The sequence below is a fragment of the Myxocyprinus asiaticus genome, chromosome 12, assembly GCF_019703515.2.
Source record: "Myxocyprinus asiaticus isolate MX2 ecotype Aquarium Trade chromosome 12, UBuf_Myxa_2, whole genome shotgun sequence".
NCBI classification, from domain to species: Eukaryota; Metazoa; Chordata; class Actinopteri; order Cypriniformes; family Catostomidae; genus Myxocyprinus; species Myxocyprinus asiaticus.
Genome location: NC_059355.1, coordinates 42,112,764 through 42,138,031, shown reverse-complemented (window position 1 = coordinate 42,138,031; position 25,268 = coordinate 42,112,764). Strand labels below are relative to the sequence as shown.

Below are 25,268 nucleotides of genomic sequence, written 5' to 3'. Positions count from 1 at the left end.
AAATGTTTAAATTTATTGTAAAATTCAAATAAGAAAAACTAAAGGTTGTACAACAAATGTATGCAAAATTTACAATTTGAATAATCCATCATATTTACATAAAACATTAGATTCTTTATAGTAATGATAATCTAATAATTATCATTATTCAGAATTATGAGAATTAAAAACAAAGTAAATTATCCCGATGTATTATGGTAAAACGAATTTGGGGAGATGTGTGTTTAATTATCGAAATCTTATGGTCCATCATGATCTTGCATTGTGCCATTAATTTAATGACAATCAAGAGATGGCCATTCATATTACTGAATTAATCATTTTTGGTGCATTACAGTAAAAAAAATAAAAAAAAAAAAAAAACTTGCATTACAGAGAATGAGATTTTTATTTATTTATTTTTTGCATTACAGTAATGAGAATCCAATAATAATTATTGATAATGAGAATTACAAACAGAATTTCTTATTACTGATTTACAGAATCAAAGACTATTTCTTAGCTGAGAATGATGTAAATAAAATACTGTAAATAATGCCCAATGAAAACATTGTACTACATTAACACGTATCATTCATGCAGATTCATGTTTGTCAAATTATGTTACAACAGATTGTAGTAAACAAGGCTGCTTTGCTCAGAACCTCGGTTGTTTTGAGAGAGCTAAGGCGAATTCAGCTGACTAAAAGTCTTAAATGTTGAGAGCTTGAGATGCATGAGAACGCATGATGTGGCAGTTTACACAGCTTTTTTTTTTTTTATCCCTTTAGCCTTATTTGTAACCCTTCTCTGAGGTAAACATTATTTTCCAATGGAAGTCTCACTCAATCCTCTTAATGCAAGAACTGTGACCATGTAAGTGGATTAATGCTCACATTGAGCTATCTTGTAGCAGCCTACAATAATGTATGACATTATTAGGGTACTTTACATTTATATCTATTCATTTGGCAGACATTTTACAGTGCATTTAAGATACAGATTTTACCAGTACATGTGTTCTCTAGAAATCAAAATGCACGACTGGTGATGACAGAGCATGCTGAGCTACAGTAACTACCATGGTACTGAATGATACCATATTTATCTACCAGGATATTTACATGGTCCTCCAAGGTACTTAAAAAAAAATTCCATGGTACATGTCCAAAAAATATAGCATTACCATCGTACCATGTACTTATTTGGTGCCTTAACAAAAATGCTAATAAATTTGGTCACTAAGATCTTTCCATGTATTTCTTTAAAGGTGAAGTGTGTAATTTCTGTGCCACCAAATGCAAAAATAATTTCAGACAGGATTCGAAACAGACAGTCCCGTCCCAAACTAGCATCAAATGTTAAGCCAATGTTGGGCTGGTCGGGATCCCCAAACTAACAGAGAAATGTTTTGATAGCGTCACAGAGCCACAGTGTAACACTTTTCGAAGGAATCAAACTGCATTTTAAGCTAGGATAGGAGAAAGTATTTGAACATAAAATTACACACTTTACCTTTAATAATAGTTATAACTATACTTATAGAAAACCACTTGTTTTTGTAGACTGTTAAGACATTCCTGCCCCAGATGAAGGCCAATAACCATGGTCATATTATCACAATAGCCAGTGTCCTTGGACTCTTCAGCACAGCCTGTGTAGAGGTGAGATGGACAGAACAAGTATATGTAAAACACTATACATTAGTAATGTAATGTCAGACTGATATACAGAGAACTACAAAGAGCATTTTTCATAGCATTCAAAATCACTCTGTAACCTCAATTTTCCTTTTTTTTTCTTTTTAAGAAAAGCAGGGATGAGTCAAAATTCATTTTTGTGGTAATCAACATTATGCCACAAATGCGGTCAAGATTAACTTGTACTAAACCCAGAATATTGCTTTATCATATGAAAACAAGGGTTCAATCTAGGCTACATTTTTAAGCATGCACAATGGAATTGAATTGGGCCAATTTTTGGAGGGTTTAAAGGCAGAAATGTGAAGCTTATAATTTTATAAAAGCACTTACATTAATTCTTCAGTTAAAACTCGTATTATTTGAGCTGTAAAGTTGTTTAAATTGTCATTTTTATGGTAGTTTTAGGGTTTAATGGTTTATGCCAATATGTCGTCATGGCAATAAAGTTGTAAAATTGGGTATAACTTTCCACAGAAAAGGTCATTATGCGAGTTTACATCTTTTAGCTATACTTTTGAAACAGAGAGTATTTTAACGTTTACGGATTGGCCCCATTCGCTTCCATAAGAGCCTCCGTGTAACCCAGATATTTACATTTTTTTAAAGAAAAGGATTGACAAGTAGAAATTAATTTATGTGGTAATTAATATTTTGCCACAAATGCAAAGCTTAACTTGTATTGAACTCTGAATATTCCTAAACAAGTGTTGATGTCTGTGGTTGAGGGAGTGTTAGGACTACTCTGCCAGTAAGTTTGTTGCAGTGGGCTTCCACGAGTCTCTGGCACATGAGCTGCTGACAGAGGAGGATGTGGATGGAGTGAAGACTACTCTTGTTTGTCCTTATATTGTGGCATGTTTGAAGGCTGCAGAATTAGGTATTTTTTCTTTGTTTTATATAACAAACAACATACATTTTAATATATATAAACTATATACTGTATAGTATTAATACAGACAAAACAGTATACCTTACTTTTTTAATGTAAAAAAATGTATGTCAAGTTAGTACCTTTTTATATTAAGATTACTCATTGAAAGGCAAATCACTACAAACTGACTGAACTATAAATTGGAGTAAATGGCCCTTCACTGTATTACATTGTCTCCCCCTACAGGGAGGAGGCTGAACTGATACTGCCTCCACTGGAGCCCCTGTGCTGTGTTCAGCAGTCAATGAATGCCATTCTCATTGACTAGCCACTAGTATGCATCCCCAGACTAACCTATCTGCCCTTCCTGGCCAGAGCGTAAGTACAGACCAATATCAACATACGTGACTTTCAGTCTCTATGATTTTTTTATTTTATCAAATAATTCTAGCTCATACAGCACCATCTTTGATTTTTAATGGGAATGACAAGGAGGCTGTGGGTATAGACTTACCATCTCTTCATTGGCATGAACGGTATAAAGTTGTATAAAGCTCCTAGATCACATCTGATTTTCCACAACTCATGTTGTCTGGAGTTCTTTGTACACTGAATGTTCTCATCTTGGACAGATATTTTATCAATGTTTTGACCGAAGAACAATCCAAAAACACTTTAAACTGCAGTACAGCCCACTGAAGAGACTGTAAGTCTAGCTACTCTAGTTACTGCACATTTAGACAAATGTAATATGCCATCCAGGTATTACTCACACATGAAGGTAAATGAAAGAGAATTTTAATTTTTGGGTGAACTATCCCTTTAAAATCTGCAAATTGATTCAATCCAATCTCTGAATGTCTGAATGACATCCTGTCTTTGCAGACTGTTTCCATGGGAATCCAGTGTGGTGACATAGTGCATGTATCCATTCATCGAGACAATGAGGAAGAAGAGAGCAGCCAATGGTGCCATTAAAGCTGCTTAAACATCTACAATTAAGGGGCAGTTCACAAAGCATTTACATTTACACAACCCTGGATGGAAAGACTACAGGTATGGGCTTTTTTGGACAGCTGCAGCTCAATTAATATGTGAAAAACTGTTTAATATTATGTAGTTTGCATTATGGACATGGCAAGTAACTGCTTGAGATGAAATTGGTATAGAAATAACCTTTACTCCTCTTGTTCCAATCCAGCAGTGATCTGTTTTTCAGGCTGGTTAATTACCCATGTGTGAGCCGTTCATCAACCACTGAAATGGTTTACGGTCTGAAATGCTGATTTTATGAGGTTGAATTGGAACTGGATAGAGCAAAACAACAGGCATGTTATCTGTTTATATAATAAAATCTATAAAATATTTTTCATGTATCCAATTACTGTCTTTCCATCTCATGACTAATGAAGACCATTCTACATAAATAGAATCCTACTAAAACTAAGGGGAAAATTATTTATGCATTTTGAAATTAGCTTCCCATTACATGCACAGTTTGTTGTACTAGTCCAAATGTACACATTTAAACATATACCCCAAAGTTTGACATTCTTTTCGAACACACTTTGCCCCATTTACATTTAGCCTATATACAGTATGTTTATTAAAGTGCTATAAATGTATGTTGGTTACTAGCGACTCACGCCGAAGTGAGGACTATGGTCTTTATTTTAAGTTTCAACACGTGAGGACATAACTGGAAATGAGCAGTTAGTGTGCAAATTCAACCACATTGTTAAACAGGCCGATGGCTCTTCACTGAGGCTCTGTCAAACCGTGCGGTCTTTGAAAAAACCATGAGCCTTTAGGCTCCGACTCTTGTTATACAGTGCATCCGGAAAGTATTCACAGCGCTTCACTTCTTCCACATTTTGTTATGTTACAGCCTTATTCCAAAATGGATTAAATTCATTATTTTCCTCAAAATTCTACAAACAATACCCCATAATGACAACGTGAAAGAAGTTAGTTTGAAATCTTTGCAAATTTATTAAAAAAAAAATCACATGTACATAAGTATTCACAGCCTTTGCTATGACACTCAAAATTTAACTCAGGTGCATCCTGTTTCCACTGATCATCCTTGAGATGTTTCTACAACTTGATTGGAGTCCACCTGTGGTAAATTCAGTTGATTGCACATGATTTGGAAAGGCACACACCTGTCTATATAAGGTCCCACAGTTAACAGTGCATGTCAGAGCACAAACCAAGCCATGAAGTCCAAGGAATTGTCTGTAGACCTCCGAGACAGGATTGTATCGAGGCACAGATCTGGGGAAGGGTACAGAAAAATTTCGCAGCATTGAAGGTCCCAATGAGCACAGTGGCCTCCATCATCTGTAAATGGAAGAAGTTTGGAACCACCAGGACTCTTCCTAGAGCTGGTCGCCTGGGCAAACTGAGTGATCGGGGGAGAAGGGCCTTAGTCAGGGAGGTGACCAAGAACCCGATGGTCACTCTGACAGAGCTCCAGCATTTCTCTGTGGAGAGAGGAGAACCTTCCAGAAGAACAACCATCTCTGCAGCACTCCACCAATCAGGCCTGTATGGTAGAGTGGCCAGACGGAAGCCACTCCTCAGTAAAAGGCACATGACAGCCCACCTGGAGTTTGCCAAAAGGCACCTGAAGGACTCTCAGACCATGAGAAACAAAGATTGAACTCTTTGGCCTGAATGGCAAGCGTCATGTCTGGAGGAAACCAGGCACCGCTCAGCACCTGGCCAATACCATCCCTACAGTGAAGCATGGTGGTGGCAGCATCATGCTGTGGGGATGTTTTTCAGTGGCAGGGACTGGGAGACTAGTCAGGATCGAGGGAAAGATGAATGCAGCAATGTACAGAGACATTCTTGATGAAAACCTGCTCCAGAGTGCTCTGGACCTCAGACTGGGGTGAAGGTTCATCTTCCAACAGGACAACGACCCTAAGCACACAACCAAGATAACAAAGGAGTGGCTCTGGGACAACTCTGTGAATGTTCTTGAGTGGCCCAGCAAGAGCCCAGACTTGAACCCGATTGAACATCTCTGGAGAGATCTGAAAATGGCTGTGCACCGACGCTCTCCATCCAACCTGATGGAGCTTGAGAGGTCTTGCAAAGAAGAATGGGAGAAACTGCCCAAAAATAGGTGTGCCAAGCTTGTAGCATCATACTCAAAAAGACTTGAGGCTGTAATTGGTGCCAAAGGTGCTTCAACAAAGTATTGAGAAAAGGTTGTGAATACTTATGTACATGTGATTTGTTTTTTTTTCCATTTTTTATTTTTAATAAATTTGCAAATATTTCAAACAAACTTCTTTCACATTGTCATTATGGGGTATTGTTTGTAGAATTTTGAGGAAAATAATTAATTTAATCCATTTTGGAATAAGGCTGTAACATAACAAAATGTGGAAAAAGTGAAGCGCTGTGAATACTTTCTGGATGCACTGTAAGAAGAAGGATTGAGGACAGGCACCAGACTTTTCCTTGCGTTTCTCCCTCCTGCAGACACGCCTGTCTCCAACTTGCATTCTGTCATTCCACCAGTGTCTAGTGATGTTCAAAGTGGGACACGTTCTCCCAGCCTGTGTTTCACAGGCTTTTGATCACGGCATCCGCTGCCAGTCCCCTAGGCATGTTGCATGTGAGACTTTTTCAGGGAGGGGTGTGCTCGTCGCATTCTTCTATAGGCACAGGTTCTGATGCCTGGAGAATGGACATTACACCTGCAGATTGTAGAAAAAATCTGGATGAGGTTCAGCAGAGCGGAAGTGGACCTGTTTGCGTCAAGCGAGACGTCACACTGTCCCCTCTGGTTCTCTCTCTCGCCCCCTGCACGGCTGGGCATCGATGTGCTGGGGCATCGATGTGCTGGTGCATCAGTGGCCGACAGCGCATCTTTACACATCTCCATCGATCAACCTGCTGCACTCAGTTCTGCAGAGGATTCAGGAGGATCGTGTTCCGCTTCTGTTAGTGGCGACATATTGACCATCTCAAATATGGTTTTCGACTCTGGCTTCTCTCCTGGCGAGAATGCCTTGGGAGATTTCATTCAGAATGGACATGTTGTTTCAGGCATGGGGCAGCATTTGGCACCCCCCGGCCCGAGTTATGGAAATATGGAAACAGGGCCCTCTTTTAAATGATGGTTTATCCCCCGCTGTGGGATCTTAAATGCTAGAATTCCGTCAACGAGAAGGTTATATATGTTTAAATGGAGTATTTTCGCCTCTTGGTTTGCAGCGTGGAGTGAGGATCCATTCCACTGCCTGTTTGGTTCAGTGCTAGATTTTTTTGCAAGAGCGTTTTGGAGCTGGGGTTACCCCAGCAACGCTTAAAGTGTACGTGGCCGCTATAGTGGCTGAGCATGCACTGGTGAATGGAGTTTCTATTGAAAGACATTCTCTTGTCTCTCGTTTTATGTGTGGAGCACACAGGCTTAGACCTTTTTGTCCTGTCCTTGTGCCTTTATGGGATTTATCTATGGTGTTAGAGTCGCTCTCGGCCGCTCCATTTGAGTCTTTAACATCAGTATCTGATAAATTTCTGACTCTTTAAACATCCCTGTTATTAACATTGGCATCGTTTGAGAGGGTTGGTGATTTGCATGCCCTGTTGAACAATCCCTTGTGCATGGATTTTGTGCTAGGGATATCAGGTCGTGCTGAGACGTCGTTTGGGCTATTTGCCTAAAGTCACCTTTGTGTCCTTTCACTCACAGATTATTCATTTGCTTTCCTTTTCTCCTCCACCATTTAAATCATAGGAGCTTAAGAGGCAACATATGCTATGCCCAGTGCAGGCTCTGTGGGTTTATGTTGAACATACTAGTCAATGGCGTAAGTCAGAGAAGTTGTTTGTGTGCTTTGGTGGCCGCAACAAGGGTGTTTCGGTGTCCAAGCAGAGATTGTCTCATTGGGTTGTGGATGCAATCTCGAGTGCTTACAAGGTGCATGTTTTGCCTTCGCCTCTGAGTAATCGAGCCCATTCTACGAGGAGCATGGCATCCTCATGGGCAATGGCTAGAGGTCCGTCCTTGGAAGACATCTGTATTGCGGCAGGATGGTCCTCTGCATGTGGCACATTGACGCGCTTCCTGCCTCCTCCTCCACGTGACGCGTGACCTTACCAACGAGCTTACGTCATCCCTCTCATGAGCGCACGTCACAGAGATGTACGGAAGTGAACATCTGTAGTTAAAAAGTATTGTTTTGTTTCTCAAAATAATCAATCGTTTGGGTTCAGAAGAACTTTATTTGTCGACTGGAGTTGTGTGGATTATTCTGATGCACCCTAAATATACATTTTGGACCGTCATAAAATGGAGGACATTCACTTGCATTGTTTAGAGGAGGAGGCCTGAAATGAAATCCTAAAAGTATTAAATTCTGTTTTGATGAAGAAAGAAACTCAGATACATCTTGAATGGCCTGAGGGTGAGTAAATTATCAGCAAATTTTCATTTTTGGGTGAACTATTCCTTTAAGCAGAATCAACCAATAAATTGCCGTGATTTTATACAGGCTTCAGACCACGTGAGACCACTGACGTAGTCCCAGTTGTGTCATTACTCAGCGTCTCGTTCCCTTTCAGGGAACCAAGGCTACATTCGTAACATAGACGTTTTGCAGTCAGTCCTAGGCGTGCTATCTGCTTTTGGTCTTGTAGACATTAGAATATTAAGAATAACATTTTGAAAATATCCCACTATCAAAACACATACAAAAAGTGTGTTTACATGCACACCAATACACTTATAACAATCAAAAATCAGCTTTTTAAAAAAAAATGCATCAACACAAGAAACACATTTACATTAGATTTGAAATCATTGGATTATTCTCTACTTCCGACATCAAAATGAAACCATATGACATGCAACTTTGGATAAACCGGTAAGAACGATGGAAAAGGCATTTACATGCACGTGAAATTGGGGCAATGTGCAGAAATCTATGAGCTCAATAAATGCGTTTACATGCACAATCTTACACCGACTATGCTTAAAGGTGCAGTATGTAAGATTCAGAAACCCTTGTTATTAATGAAATCAGTGGCCATTAAGTGAACTGCAGCCAGCTACCTTTTGCTCGTGCTCGCACTCGTGCGCTCACTCCATAGGGACGCGAGCATCGGCCAAAACAATGCCGTACAAAGAGACTGAACGTGATTCATTGGCATCATGCTGACAGATGAGGTAGCATAATTAAAATGACACAGTTATGATTGTTTTACTACAAACTTTGAGACTGTATATTATATTTGATTCTCCAGTGCTGGAACAGGGCTAAAACAAAGTGTGGATATAGGTCTGACTATGCGAGAATGTAGTTTGAAGTAATCACTTTTCTTTGCATGATAAATTTTTACGATAGCCTATGTCGGCGTTAGCTAGCTAGCCAGCTTTATCAATAGCTGTTAGCTAAATTTGGTGGATGATGACAGTAGCTGTTTATAAAATAGACTGTACATTATAAATATATTGACAATTTAGTATTGATGTGATTCCATCACAACTGTAATTTTGATATATCGATGTGCTATTGTTTTATAATAATAGTTTTTATATATTTTCTGCATAACCAAGTTACATTACACTAATGAATGGGACTTTTTGCATTATCTTGAACATTGTCTAGCATTCATTTCATGTGTTATTGTAGTTTACCTTGCTGAATAATTACAGATTAACATTGTTTATGACAGTTACTGTGCAGGCAAGATCAAGTTAGCTAAAATTACACAGATCAATACTTATGGCACTATATTTCACATGCTTTGCAGTTATGTAAGCTTACCTGTCCAATAAGAACACCAAATCAGGGTCGGTTTTGATCCCCAAAACCGAACGAAGGTCCCTCCAGGAATCAAATGCCCTGCCGATGTTCACTCTAGTTTTCGCCCGACCACGATCACGTTCCCGCTTAGCCAGACTGGATTCAGTAGATAAATGTTTTTTTTGGCTTACTCAGAGTTTGGGTAGGAGTCGGTCGTTTGCTGGATTCCATCTCTAAGATAACATTACCTAGTGTTGTTTGTGTCAACAGACTTACACTGACACCTAGGGGCAATGATGCAGCATAATTGAAACACAGTAGTTTTCAGTTACCAGTGCCATTGTAGAAATTCACTATTCACAGTCAGCCATGATTAATTTAATCCATGAGTGAAAATGTGCAATAAGAGTGCTGTAATGGAGATTAAGCGAGTAGTGTTCTTCTGGTCATGTGATTCTAACATGGCAGCCGCCATGAGGGGACCCTGTCCATTTAGAACGAAACTGCTTTTGGAGTCTTCATCTCATGCGAGCGAACGGGATTTTATAAATCACTTATTCTTGAGACAAGGGACAAAAACAGGTTTTAATCTTAGTTTTTATTTTTTTTTAATACAAAATTAATTTGAAATGGATATATTTGTAGACAAAAGTCTCAGCAAACGAACCATGTAAGTGAACAGGTTTTTATAAAAACTTTTGTTTTTTTCTGAGAATGGACATTTATTCACTTCATAACTTATATCTTCCTGTAATTTATGTCAACTTCGTCAGAACACACTAAAAACCATGCTATTTTAATTTGATCCATCCAACAAGAGTGTCAAGTCTTTAATTATCTAATAATAGTGTTCTGTAAAGGTATAAGTGATTACATTCTACACGTTTTTTTCTGTTTTCACACTATTCTGAAAATTCTGACAGAGTTGACAAAATGTAATATTTTCCATCTTAACCTTGTGTTGTACACTGGAACCATTTTTTTTTTTTTTTTTCCTCAGTGGAAGCTGCCTTTATAACCTAAACTAAAATGCCAAAATGATTCCACAATTCTTAACAGAAACATGTTAAAGCTGTGACCACAGTAAAAAATTACCAGACCATGTGTCCTACTGTTGCATCCACCATGAGCAGGAAATGGGAAAGTGGTACTCATAGTTATAGCTGACCATGTCATTGTCTGATTTATTCAGGGTGTGGAGGGTTGGGGGACTGAAGGAGTTGAAGTGATGACACAACACTGATAGGCAGTTTTTAAATGTAAAATATATTTTAAAATGTACTTTTTGTATTGTATGATATCTTACAGATCCCTACCTTTCATTTCATATTTATATTTATGAATTTGTTGCATTTTTAAACACTTTGATAAAGCAGTTTAACACTGTGATCTCTTGCTGAGGACAGATTAATTTGCATGTGCTTCCAAGTATAGAGCGTGCATTTTTAAAAATTTGAATGAAGTTATTTAAAAATATAAGTAATGATTACACCGAGTATACACATTTCCTTCAGATTTATCTTTTTTTATAAATTTTTTTTATTATGCATTTCTTGATTTTTAACAGACAACTTTTGTATGTAGGACATGTTTTATCCTTTATCTCAGGAATAAGTGATATCCATTTAAAAATTGTAATTAATTTCTTTAGGAGTAAACCTCTTCTTATGAGGAAAAAAAACTTTTTAATGAGAAAGAAATTACAGAGTGTTTACAAATCAGCAACATGTAGGGTCATGTAAACACCTAAAACAGTATTCCTTTATCAGGTTAAAGGCCATAAACAGTTTAAACATAAACCGATCAACACAAATAGATTTTTGCCCATAAGCGCAATTTAACCTACACCCGTGTTTTTACCAATGTGCGCAAGTGTTGTAAACATGCCTGTTTACGTTTTGATGTCAAAATCAGAGTAACCTTATGATTTCAAGTCTCATGCAAATGCAGTTTTCTTGCGTTGTCAGATTTTTGTAATAAGCTGGGGTCTTTTTTGTAGTTCCCAGAATACTGTTGTGCATGTGAACACACTCAAAATTTACCATTCATAATCAATCTAACTTAAAGCAAAGATGCTAACATAATTGCATACTGAATTTTGATTGGTCGTCTTACATATATTTGTATTCTAAATTGTAATCTTTTCTTTCTTTCTTGCCTACATTTAACCATCTGTAGCATGTGTGCAGATTCTTGTCCACTGCTAAGCTGACCAAAAACATAAATACATGCATAGAGCGCCATGACAACGGCAAAGAGGCTCTGATGCAGCACGTCACTTACCCAAACCCAAAGCCTAAAACATAAGTTTACCTTAAACTTTCATTACTCACAACCACTGGTGTTTCCTTCAGGAAAAATCTAGGTTAATTTACAACCCCCCAAAAAACACTCTGACAGACAATTAGTTTTTTGTGCAAGAGGCACGTCATTTTTACTGGTATTCCATGAGAAAAAGATGACGCAACTGGCAGAGAGTGGGCAGGGTCAACACTGAGATGAGGAGGAGCATCAGTTTAACAGACAAACCTGAAGATTATCGTGCTTGAAGCTAGGGATGTGCGAGACTAGTCGACTAAACGGTTCGGATGCTGCTAGTCGACACTGGAGTTACTAGTCGGTTAATATTTCCCCCCATTAAACTGATCATAATTTTTACACATTTATGTTTGGCTTCATATTTTTACAGAGGCTGCACTTAAATTACTGTCATATTAATGTTACATATTTTAAATAGAATTTAATAATACAAATATTATTTAAAAAAAGGATTTCTGGAGCAGATACAGAGTTTAATTTCACCTCAGGCTGCGCGTGCTTCTTCCCTCTCTCACTCGCGCCAAGCAGGAAAATGTCCTCTCGCTAGACAAGAAAACACAGCAAAGTAGTTATGAAATCACTTCGGTGGTGCGGGAATCGGCTTTCCAAACGTTTGAAAGTCCCTATTTGAGTGTTCTTTACATACGTGCACGATTGTACGTTATTTTTCCGCTGAGCGGGCTTTTTCAAGCGCAAGATAGACGCCTCAGGTGAGTCAAGTCCCGTCTTTAAACAGACCAGGTCGACGGGTTAATTTTGCTCATCCAAAAAATTATGCTTTTGAGTTAGTAGCCTAGAAAATAACTGTTTTAGGCTAGGTATGTCATTTTTTAATCTGCTGATTAAGAAAGCTATTTTCAACAAGGTGCCGCCTGCTGAACGGGTTAAACTATATTTTATTCTGTGTTCATGTCATGTTTAGAATACATTAGGATTATTGTAGGCTACATCACAGGCCTATTTTTTTCTATCCTATAGCTACTTTGTTGTTCTTATATTTTTTACATCGTAATTGTTATTGGTTAACGTTCCTTAATGAACAGCTGTCATATTAGATCAATGGTTCATGCACGACTGCACGTCGTGAAATACACGCAACTTTTCAGTGCATTTGTTTTCTCTCATAGATTTGGCTTAATCTACCTATTAATTATTTTTCAACAATGTCCTGACTGTTTTAATATGTTAAGTAACTTTTAGTTGGTGATTTCCGTATAGAACAGGCTTTTAATGGTTGTTCCATTGATCCTGCACTGTTCATTCAATTGTTTTCAATAAATATGTCTGTTAAATATTTGCTAACGTTGATTCAGTGAATGCGTGTCATGTTCTATATTTAATGTACAATGATCATAATTCAAGGCGAGCACGTCGCAGATAAATGCCCCTTTTCAGTGGAATTTAGCATCGGATTTGGAATAGATGAAGTATTTTAAATGGGTCGCATAAACACACTTTTTTTTTTTTTTACTGTTTTCTGAAGGTTGGTTTCTCTTTAGACTAGTCGGTTACAAAACTTCTGTTTAAACGACAGTCAAATTAGTCGTAGCGCACATCCCTACTTGAAACATACATTCACTTTCTCAATCACTCTTGCTCACACGCACAGGACATAAAACACCACCACACGCTCTACAATGAAGTCATGAAAACATTTTCCCAAGCCTACATGAAAATGTAGATGAATTTTGTTGCTGTGTTTCATGTTACGGTTGTCATTGTAACATCAAAGTACTGGAGAAAAACCACCAATGCAGAGGCATGCAGAAGCCTCATCATATCCTTCAATGGGGTTTTAAACTGCACTTCACAACAGCGCTAACACAACAACCAACTCACTGGGTTTCTATAATACATAAACATAACAAATAAAATTAAAATAAAAAATGAGAGAAAAGAAATAAAAGAACAAATTATGACAATGAAAACATGACTTCCTCCAATTGGAACAACAAAGAAAAAGTCTCTACTCAATTGGAACATTACGAGTATCATTTTACGATTCAACAACAGAAACAAAACCACCACTTCACTGGATATGATGAGGCAACTTTTTCAAAGCCTTAGTGCTTTAAATAAATCGATTACTGCATGTGCAGAATTAAACAACATCAAGGAGTGAGTCAAATCTCTCAACCTTGTTTAACTTAGTTTAGAATAGTTTAGAATACTATATCTCCAAGGCCTACGTGAGCAGCCAATTACACTCTGCTTCAGACTTTTCTCTAGTGTGTTGTAGATAAAATAATCAATTAAATAGTAAATTCTACGCTGTGCTGTCCAGAGAAATCCCGATGGTGCTTGAGTTAGCTGGTTTTAGTAATGCGTCGCCCTCTAGGTCTTGTTTGCTGCACCTATGTGTGTGTGTGTGTGTGTGGGAGGGGGATAGGTGAGATATAAAAATTACAATGCTGTTTTTCGAAGGATATGTACACAATTGTTGGCTTTTCAGCATAGTTTCGATGTTGCAATGTCATCGAATGCTGTAAGTCAAGTGTTATGGCCCTTCAACATAAGAGACTCACCTCGACATCGGTCCATTAGCTGTGCGCTCATTGGACTGTTGGTCAAGTTCTGACAGGAGCTTAAGGATGTTCAGAGCAGCCTGACCAGAGATACAGAGGCATTTTAGTTAACAAAATAAAGTACCATGGTTATTCTTTAAATGGGTCATGACATGCCTTATTTATTATTTTATGTTCCTTGAGGTTCACTTATAAGATTAGTAAGATTAGCCATATATTTGTAAATCACGATCATTTTCCATCCTTATTCTGACCCTCTGTCAGAAACGCTGTTTTGGTGCAGCGTCTCTTATAAGACTTGACAGATAAAGCCCACTGTTATGATTGGATCTTGACTGACTTGCTCTCTCATTGCCATCTCTCTGCCTACCGCTATTGGGCAGGGCTACGGAAGAGATAAGGTAGAGTAGGCATTGATGTGTTGTTGTGGAGGCGGTCAGATGCAAATGTACACCACAGTGTGACATCATAATGTGGAGGAAGTAGAGAACGAGCCATTTTGGCAGCTTGGTTTAAAAAACAAAATGCTCTTTTTGCACGGAGGAGGAAGTTTTGAGTTCTGAAACTTAAGGTATGTTTTTATTGTACAATGTACTCATAGATTAAAAGATCAAGGAGAATTTGATTCATCATGTCATGACCCTTTTAAAGTAAAGCCTATATTCTTTATATGCTTCATATTTTAAATATTTATCGGTTAATCATCTACATTCCTATCTCATACCATCACTGTACCATGGTACAATCTCTATATTTTCTTTCAAGGGCTGTCACAGTGGACAATGATATTCTCATCTCATCAAAACAAGCTATGGTCTGTTTGTGTAGAAAAACAAATGGACACAGGTTTGAGGAATGCTTACCATATCATGGCAGGACACCACGTCTTTGCCGATGCCATGGCTGATGAGAGGAGGCTGAGAGGAGCAGTTTATCAGAGACACAAATTCGTTCTTGTTGTTTTTAGGAAAGTCTTTGTATTCAACCTGTAATTAAAGATACACATTGGTTGAGCTTTATAAGAGGCAGAATGAATGTTTTTTTTTTGGCACACTCCATGAATATGGTAAATTTGAGTGTGCTTTTGTGTTCTCCATGATTTTATTTAAAGAATTAGAAGCACAAATCCATAGAAGCATAAAATAGCATAACCTAGTATAAAAAGTTTGTTTTCAACATATTAAAAAGTCTGTATGCCACCCCCCTTAAAATGGTCATTTTTACCTCTCCCACCTCAGAGGTCTTGGCCTTTTCTACTGCATCAATTAAATCCTTCACACAACATTCATTCATAAATTAATTCATACAACAGCCATAAACTTTTGAATTGATATCTAATTCATTGTATTGAAGCAGGGGTTTTCAAAGTCTTGGACAGTAAGCCCCCCCTCTGAGAAAATGTACAAGACATTCTTATTAAAATACCGGTTTGTCCTCATGACAATGGGATTACTTAACGGTTTTTAGCCTGTATCTGTGATAAACTCGCAGCACGAGTCAATTTCCGTCTCTATGTGAAACTGCACTTGTCACAAACACATGATGACACATCAACCCGATATCATGTTGAACTCGTAATAATGGACACGTGTGATTTTGTTCCGCATATTTTCGGATTTTCTGCACCCTAGATAAACTTGTGCAGATGTTTTCCACTGAGGTGACAGAATTCAGTCGCGACAGATGTTTAATTGATGGTTTTATATGTCACTTCCATCATCAGCAAGCATCAGAATATCATTCTTACAACACAAATTTAACAATGTATTACGTTGCATTTAAAATAAAATAAAAAATAATTAAAAATAAAAGTTACCGGCAAAATGGCAAGTTGATTACTCAAACAACAGGTATTGTTTTTCCATTGATATAACACGTCTGCAGAGGCAGAATATGAATGAACAGAGGCAGAGCTGTGTGGCTTTATAATAGATTTGCAAATGCATTTTGCGCACACACCCTCCCTGAGCAGCGTAGTTTAAATGAGAGCGAGAGTCCAGTTTTGAGGGAGAATCAAGGACGTCCGCGTGCGAGCGGAGAGATTTGCGCTGGCGCAACCGGTACATGGATGCGCTCTCGCATGCTATGCATGTTGTGCTCTCGACATTAACAGTATTATAACGCCATAGAGCTACGGTCTATTAAGCTGGACTATGGTCCATTATGCCAATAATTTTCATTTCTCTTCATAATACATTTTTTGTGTATTTATGTATCTTTTGATTTTACTTGGTGATATTATCATCAATCTCCGGGCCTCCCCTGACATGCTCTGATGCCCCCCAGTTTGAAAACCATGGTATTAAAGGAATATTCCGGGTTCAGTACAAGATGGTCAATCGACATCATTTGTGGCATAATGCTGATTAACAAAAAATTTAATCACGTCCCTCCTTTTCTGTAAAAAAAAAAAAAAAAACAATAAATCTGGGTTACAGTGAGGCACTTACAATGGAAGTGAATAGGGCCAATCCCCTATCAATTAAACATTACAATATTCACTGTTTTTTTTTTTTTTAAATATAGCCACAAGACGTAAACAATATGCGTGTCAACATGATTTTAGTGTGAAGATCTCTTACTAACATTTTCAGTGTAAAGTTAGATCCAATTTTACAGCTTTGCTGCCATGAAGGTGTAATGTCAAAAAACCTTAAAACGACTGTAAAAATGTTTATTTAAACAACTTAACAGCTCAAACAATGCATACATTTTACCATAAGAATTAATGCAAGTGCTTTTCTAAAATTTTTCGCTTCACATTTCTGCCTTTAAACCCTCCAAAAATTGGCCCCATTCACTACCATTGTAAGTGCTGCATTGTTACCTTGATTTTTGCTTTTTTTTTAAAGAAAAATACAGAGTCGTCGAAAAATCAACATTATGCCACAAAAGCTGTTGATTGAGCTTAACTTGTATCGAACCCAGAATATTCCTTTAAAAATGTGCTAGAAAATTATAAAACCACAGAAATTGTTTTTTTTTAACAAGATTTTTTAGATATGCCCCAAAATGTTGGTAACAGGGTTGCAAATAAATAAACTGCAAACCTCATAGAAAATACCATAAAGTAAAAGCTCATTTAATATTTAGTTTGAGCTTGATAATAAACATTTCCTGAATGTTAATCACCTCCTTTCACTGACTATTTGTTGAAAAATCTTCTTTTCATTGAAAGTATTGATGTTATATTTAGCACCTGTAAGCCCTGTACAGTAGCCAGGTAGCTGAGTTGCTCGGACGGTCTGGTAAGGGTTCCGTTGGGTCTGTGTGCCAAGCTGTTGTTGGTCTTCAGTATTCCCTCTGCGGTTGGGGATGTACCAGCGTACAGCAGCTCATTGGCAATAATGGCTGTGACAGTGGCCTTAGCCGGGTTGGGGGCAGCTAGGCGACTGAAGTCTTTGGCATGAGGTCCCTGGTTGGCACCCACTGCCTGTGCCACCTCAGGCACCATGGGTAAAATGCCAGCAGGGAGCTGTTGATGGCTGGGGTAGGGGAGTCGGAAGTCTTCCTCCTTGACTGCATAGAGATGTAAAATGTAAAACAGTCAATAGACTCAATGGAAACATGAAAAGTCTTTGTGAATATTACAGTGATAAGTTCAATAGGATACATGACAGTTGTTAAAAACACCCACCAAGAACAGCTTTCTCCACAGAGCCCGGCTCAAAGAAGGTTACTTTTCGTCCATCTCCAGGTTTTTTAGCAGGTGGCTTTACAAATTGAAAAACAAATGAAAAAGTAGTTTATTTATACACATTGTGGGAACAAATAGCTTGCCAGTCAAATGCTAGATGACAGTTTGTCAGGGGAATAGGTGCTTGTTCGCTTTTGTCTGGGATGCATCAGGACGTATAAACAATACAAATGTGACTACCTCAGAATGTGGTTTCATTGATCATCTCACAAAACATTTTGGATCCTGTTTAAAGCTGTATTTAGCGCTGTCCACTTGTGAACGGCTCAGAGACAGATGTTAATACCAGGTGTAAACGGGGTCAGTAAAATAGTCCCTGGCATTCATATGACAAACAAACAATAGAACTATACTACTGGGCATAAGTCTTTTCTGACTCTGAAAACCCCACATTTTAAAAACACAAAAACTATCTTCAACCATCTGTTTACAAATTAAAAGTAAACAGTCACCAAAATGCATTAGCAATGTTCACCTTCTCATCAGTTTTCAATGCCGGTTTGGGTGGTTGTGGCTGAGGCACTTTGAAGCCCAGAATCTCCAACATCTTCTCGGCTGCATTTCGCTTGGCCACTTTTTTACTAGGGCCCATTCCCTCAGCGCTTTGCCCTGCAACAGACACCTGAGAGAGCGAGAGAGAGAGAGAGAGAGAGAGAGAGCGAAGGTAGATGTAAGAGTGTGTGAGATGTGGAAAAATTATCTTTCCAAATTATTATACTGACAAAAAAAAAAAAATGATGGCAAGAAGAACATGCCCTTATCACACAATATTCTCCAAGCCATTATGAAAACGCTGTGTCGGTATTCTTCTCAGACAGAGTACCTTCATGACAAACTCTCTGCGTCTTGGCAGTCCTCTCTCTGTCACTAAAGTGTACTCTGGCTCTTTCTCCTTCTTCGCCTGCTGGATCTGAGCCAGTCTGCTGATGGGGTTCATGCCCTGCCCATACTCTGGACTGGTCTGTAGCTAAGAGGCATAGGAAAGGACATTATACAAAAATAGGGATGCACTGATATATACATTTTGGCAGATACCTAAAGCTGGTAAAAAAAAAATCTGGTATGGCAAATAACCGATATGATGGCCATCAGTATAAATCTACACTGCTTAAAATTAACTTTAAATTAAATGATAATTTCTGGCATCAAAGCATCATGCTGTACAGAAAACATGGATAAGTGGAATAAGTTCCACCAAACATAATGATGGTCATTATGGCCAAAAAGTTCAATTTTTGTTTCATCAGACCAGAGGACATTTCTCCAAAAAGTAAGATCTTTGTCCACATGTGCACTTGCAAACTGTAGTATGGCTTTTTTATGGTGGTTTTGGAGCACTGGCTTCTTTCTTGTTGAGCAGCCTTTCTGGTTATGTTGATATACTGTTTTACTGTGGATATAGATACTTGACTACCTGTTTCCTCCAGCATCTTCACAAGATCCTTTGCTGTTGTTCTGGATTGATTTGCACTTTTCGCACCAAAATACGTTCATTTCTAGCAAACAGAATGTGTCTCCTTCTTGATGGCTGCATGGTCCCATGGTGTTTATACTTGTGTACTATTGTTTATACAAATGAATGTGGTACCTTAAGGCATTAGGAAATTGCTCCCAAAGATAAACCAGACTTGTGGAGGTCCACAATTTTTTTTTTTTATGAGGTCTTGGCTGATTTCTTTTGATTTTTCCATGATGTCAAACAAAGAGGCACCGAGTTTGAAGATTAAAATACATCCACAGGTACACCTCCAATTGACTCCATTTAGCCTATCAGAAGCTAACTGTCTAATTGCCTAAAGGCTTGACATAATTTTCTAGAATTTCCCAAGGTGCTTAAAGGCACAGTTAACTTAGTGAATGTAAACTTCTGACCCACTGGAATTGTGATATAGCCAATTAAAAGTGAAACAATCTGTCTGTATACAATTGTTGGAAAATTTACTTGTGTCATGCACAAAGTAGATGTCCCAAACAACTTGCCAAAACTATAGTTTGCTAATATGAAATCTGTGGAGTGGTTAAAAAAATGAGTTTTAATGACTTCAACCTAAGTGTATGTAAACTTCTGTCTTCAACTGTATGTGCCGAGGTATGTTATAATGTTTGCGAAACACCCATGCATTTAAGGGTTAAACAAGTGTTATTATTGGCAGACACTGATTTGGTCATGATATATCATGCATTCCTACTTAACACAATACACAGATTTTGAAGGGCCTGATTGACGAGTTCAAACTTTGAAAAAGCTGTTCAATGGATCAATAAACTTAACCACTTAAAATTCAAAGGCAGATTACAGATGAACATCAGATGGATAAAGACCTGATATAAATGAAAATGTATGAAGGAAGAGCAGGGTCTCTCAAAGTAATCCAGAAATTCTAATTCATCTTCTACCTTAATAATGGACTTGCTTTTCTTTTTAATGCGTGACGGCATCTTGTCAGCGACAGGTAGTTGTGGTAGTTTCCGAAGCTCCTCCAGCACAGCGATGGCAGCTAGCTTCTTGGCGATCTTCTTACTTTTGCCCTCACCCTCCCCTAAAAATTTGCCCACAGTTACTCTCACCACAAAGCTCTTCATGTGAGGAGGCCCCGCCTCTTTTTGCACCTGAGAGATGACAATGGAGAGTTATGAGATGGGAACAAATTGCACTTCTCGATTTAATTGCTGGCCCAAAATATATTTTATAATATCTTTAGATGTTCTATTTGTGTGATCATAGGATTTACCATATAGGCCAGTTCTATAAAGTGCACAAAAGCTCTTCAGAAGAGCCTGAACTTCTTGAAATATTTTAATTTGCAGTCTGCCGATAAGATGGGGTCATGACATACCTCGAAATTCACAGGCATGCTGCGCTTCAGTGCAATCTCGAAAACTTGGCTGATCTCTGATTTGTTGAGATTTTCTTCGACTGGCTCTTCTTTCACCTACAAAGACAGACAATGATAATTATAACTTATTGTATATTTTGTAAATTTACATCACTGGTAGGTACTACATAACAAACCTATAGGATCAGTTTCATTTGATGAATCATTATAATAATGCATTTGAATCAGCACAGTAATTGTGTAACTAATGTGACCTCATACCTCAGCCAGTTGCTGCAGTATTGGCTCTTCCTGTAGATATTTGATAGCTTTAGCGGCAGCGTCGTGTTTGGCCGCTTGACGCGTGCGGCCCTTGCCATGGAACTGTTGTCCGCCGATAGAAAGCTCCATATTATACAGTACAGGCCCCACTGGGGGAAATGGGTAGTAATAACTGATCAAGAGAAAAAAAAGGATCAAAGCATCAGTATGCATTTGCAACAGAAATGGAAAACTAATGTAAACTTCATACTACAATATGTTAATTATTATCCTGTATGGATAGTATATTTATTTATAGTATAAGTTTGTGCAAAATTATCATTATAGATATAGGCAAATGTTAGCATATTTAGAACTATTGCCATCTGTCTGATCAGGCTGATATCAGAAGCAGGAAAAATCAGAGCCAATTTTTCTGTTTTTCTTTTACCATGAACACCATTAACATTTTGTGTACCAGGTTTCAAAAGCACAACAAACAAAACTTGTCCATTTCAGGCTGTCCATATTTTCAACTGTAAAATAATATGTTTTGATGCTTGACTGATGAAAAAGTCTAATTCTAGTAATGTGAACTAGGTAAAACAGAAGAGAATTATAATATTGTAAATCACATCAGTACTTATTGGCTATCCATATTTACCAACATTTCTAAAATGATGCATTCCGAATAGATGTAATTAGAAAAAAGGAAGGAAGGAATATGCAGAAACAGGGAGTGCATACTGATGCATGGAACGTGCATAAGGGCCTGGTGCTCTGATGTTGTAGTTGAATGCCGGTCTCATCCCCTGGTAGGCATCTATAGGTTTATAGATAGGCTTCTTGCCCAACTTCATACAAAGTGCATTAAGCTCCACAGTGTGGGTTATGCTATCTGCATGAGAGAGAGGAATATTCTGTTAAATATTTTCTTTTCTATTCCACGGAAAAAGATAAATAACTTCACTGGTTTCATAGGACATAATGAAAGTACACGATGAGGGAACTTTAACTATTCCATTAAAGCAGACAAGGAACAATATGCATTAGGACGTACACTCTGAGCCATTGTAGATCCCACCTGGGTTCTTCCCAGGGTGGCGGGGGCTTCTGTGACTGGGTTTGGGCAGAGTTGTTTGGGTGAGAGCACATGATGCTGCCGTGTGTTGGGCTTTTTTAATACTGGTCCCCTCTGCATCCCAGTGTTGCTCCCCCAGAGTTAACCGCACTGAGAAAATCTTTGACCAAGACAGACCATTAGAATCCAGGAAGAGTTTGTGTATTTAGTTCAGAGTTAATAGTTGATCGTTACCTTGGAGTGGGCTGGTCCTTGTTCACTGAGTAGCTTGTATTCAGGTTGGATCTTATTATAACGGGCTAACTCATTCACCAAACACATTGGGGTCTTCTCTTTAGGGTTTGCCATGTTAGATACTTGAACACAACATTAAAAGACTACATCAGTAAGGAAACATTTAAAAACTCTACAATTAGGGCCCAGATGGATTATGCAGTTTTTTTTTTTTCTGTACTGATTTTGCTGTATTTCACCCACCTGTAGGGTTGCAGAAGGGCGTGGCAGAGGCAGAAGGTAGGGCGGAGCTTCGTAGCGGGTGACTGGCACTCTCTGAGGGTAAGGAAGCGGTGGCACAAGGAATACTGAACCTGGGTTGGGGCAGGGCCAGCTGTAAAGGGACACTGTTGGGTGCAGAGTTGCCAGGCATCTGGAACTGAAGCTGTGACATTCCGATTGGCTGACAGTAAGACGGGTTGATTGAATGACCTGGTAGGCTTTGCAGGCAGGTGGGAAAATATCTTTATAAGAAGAGTTGTGTGTGTGTGAAAGGGAGACAAAAAGAGACAGTGTGGGTTTGTGGAATGAAGGACGAATGCAATACTCAACCTGCAGGAAGAAAAAAGTAAAAAAAAATAAATAAATAAAAAAAACGTATGATTTGTTAGCATATTATGTGTATGCCTAGTTAAAGGGATAGTTTACCCCAAAATTAAAATTCTCTCATCATTTACTCACCCTCATGCCATCCCAGATGTGTATGACATTCTTTCTTCAGCAGAACACAAAGATTTTTAGAAGAGCATCTCAGCTCTGTAGGTCCATACAGTGCAAGTGAATGGTGATCAGACCTTTGTAGCTCCAAAAAAATCACATAAAGTTAACATAAAATTAATCCATAAGACTCATTTTTTACTCTAAATCTCCACTTTCACTTTTATATTAAAAAGTCACATGTGGTGCCTGTTTAGTTTCACTTTCACATCTGAAAGTTAAAGTGGAGATTGAGTAAAAAACCAGATTAAAAAAAAAAAAAATACATTTAGGACTTAAATATTGTTCTGTTCCTCACACACACCTATCATATTGCTTCTGAAGATATGGATTTAACCACTGGAGTCTTATGGAATACTTGTATGTTTGCTTTATGTGATTTTTGAAGCTACAAAGCTTTGATCACCATTCACTTGCATTGTATGGACCTACAGAGATATTCTTCTAAAATCTTCTGTATTCTGCAAAGTCATTCACATCTGGGATGGCATGAGGGTGAGAACTAGTAAATTAATTTTCATTTTTGGGTGAACAATCCCTTTAAGCAACAAACAGAACAAACTAGATTTGCATTTCCAGGAGGAAATACCAGTGCTTGCAGGACAGCAATACAAAAACATTGAAGTTTTAGTTGAGCTTCAGCACACAGTGTAAAGGCAGCTATAAAAAAAAAAAAAAAAAAAAAAAAAAAAGTATTCCTTGATGAACATGATATTTCAAAAAGGATCATGTGGATTATTGATTTGCTTCTGCTACTAGGAAAACATTATATTCATGAGACAAAGCAGAGTGGTTTAAAACCCAATTTCACCTATTTTCAGACAGCCCCTTTACAATTTTTAGTCTATTCAATTTTCTAAAACAAAGAAAGCCAGGAAGACATCGGCCGTGCCAATCTAAACATGCATGATATAACAGAAAAGGGCAATGTCAATTAGATTACACTAATAATACATAAACTACACCAACATTAGCACGCGCCAGCTAGTCTCAAAACAAGAGGGTCTGAGAGCTAAATCATAATTAGGTTGTAAAATAACCCATGCTCTATTACACTTTAAGTATACACGGTCTATTCCTAAATGGGTAATTAAAATTATTTTGAACATAGCTTATTATGTTATAGCTATCCTTGCAAAGCAAAGTCTCTAAGCCAGCTATACAAGTATGCATTCACTATAAACATAAAACAAGCATGTCACAGACAAATAAGCCCTGCAAATGTAATATATTACATAAGCATTTAGTGGAAAAAGGCCGTTATGACAGTGTGTGATAAGATCCATTGAAATCGATATGAATGGCTCGCGCTAACACACTAGCAGCTCTCGCATCTTCGCCTGAACAAACCTCGCCTCGGTGTATTTCGCTCCGGTTGTGATTTACTCCATGAGGTGCGACGTGAAAGCGTAGTGTCTGCTCGATTTTGTCCTATTTTAGAATGGTTTCTGGACTGGTTTAGTATGAAAATACGGGGAAGAGGTAGACAGGGCAAACACTAAAGAGAATAGCCCGATATTTTCCGCCTCTGCCAGGAAATGACATCACGCCACTAATTTGAGGGGTTCATTTTGTGAAATGAGTGTTGTAAATACAACATTCGTATATTAAATAACTGTTCAGCTTTTATTTTACTATTCAACTGATCGTATTTGTAAATGCTCTGTATCTCCTAGGTCAGATTTGTGGTGTGGTTGTAAGGGCCTTGTGTTAGTGGGTTAATAACCCAGTCCTCTCGTAAACATGTTTTTGAACATTGAAGAATACTTTATGCTTTTGAAATGTTGTTTATTGGTGAAATTGGCACGAATTTTTATTTTTGTTTTTACGCAGAAGTGTTCAAATAAGTATTGTGGAATTCCTCACAGGCTTTATCTCTGTTCAAAATTGGAAATTACAAAATAACATCAATAAAATAAACTCAGCTTATTTGGATTTTATGTATGTATATAAAAAAGAAAAAATCAACTGTAAAATGCTACTGCATCCCAATACAACTTTGCTCATTTTAAGTCTTATATCAGTGCGAATTAGCTTTTATAAGTGGCCATAGCCAGAGAACATTATGGGGGTATCCAAACATGGGTGATACCAGTGTCTGAGTTGCTTCATTAGCAAGTTTGAACTGTTAAAATTGTACAATATAAAAACATATGTGGTTCAACAACAAACTTAACCATAATGAATCTAGGGAACTATAATGCAACTTTCAAATGTCATATGGCATGTAACAAATCCATATCAGTGGTTAAAAAT

The 25,268-nt window shown here is 37.9% G+C and overlaps 1 protein-coding gene across 3 annotated transcripts; it reads right to left on the bottom strand.

Moving 5' to 3' along the window:
* Positions 1 to 379: 379 nt before the first annotated feature.
* Positions 380 to 24,537, bottom strand: LOC127449428 (double-stranded RNA-binding protein Staufen homolog 1-like). Of its 3 annotated transcripts, none has more exons than XM_051712842.1 (15): positions 24,363 to 24,537; positions 22,500 to 22,759; positions 22,257 to 22,378; positions 22,002 to 22,182; positions 21,689 to 21,839; positions 20,963 to 21,134; positions 20,702 to 20,797; positions 20,262 to 20,474; positions 18,688 to 18,831; positions 18,340 to 18,486; positions 17,805 to 17,880; positions 17,367 to 17,686; positions 15,031 to 15,153; positions 14,168 to 14,247; positions 380 to 1,633 (listed from the first exon to the last, which is right to left on the bottom strand). In XM_051712842.1, exons 2-15 carry the CDS (start codon positions 22,687 to 22,689, stop codon positions 1,624 to 1,626), a joined length of 2,025 nt encoding a protein of 674 aa, XP_051568802.1. In that variant the 5' UTR covers positions 22,690 to 22,759; positions 24,363 to 24,537; the 3' UTR covers positions 380 to 1,623. The 3 variants fall into 3 exon arrangements, with proteins under 3 accessions (XP_051568802.1, XP_051568801.1, XP_051568800.1); XM_051712841.1 differs by lacking the exon at positions 380 to 1,633 and adding an exon at positions 11,728 to 13,996 and having other exon boundaries at positions 22,500 to 22,847; XM_051712840.1 differs by lacking the exon at positions 380 to 1,633 and adding an exon at positions 11,728 to 13,996.
* Between the last annotated feature and the right edge of the window lie 731 nt (positions 24,538 to 25,268).

Bases quoted from the DNA above. Each gene is read 5' to 3' on its own strand.
- LOC127449428 (XM_051712841.1), bottom strand. From the start codon at position 22,689: ATGTCACAGCTTCAGTTCCAGATGCCTGGCAACTCTGCACCCAACAGT. The intron at 14,248-15,030 runs GTAAGCATTCCT...ATCTCTGGTCAG, and splicing joins TGGTGTCCTGCCATGATATG to GCTGCTCTGAACATCCTTAA. The intron at 13,997-14,167 runs GTGAGTCTCTTA...ACACACACATAG, and splicing joins GCTAATGGACCGATGTCGAG to GTGCAGCAAACAAGACCTAG.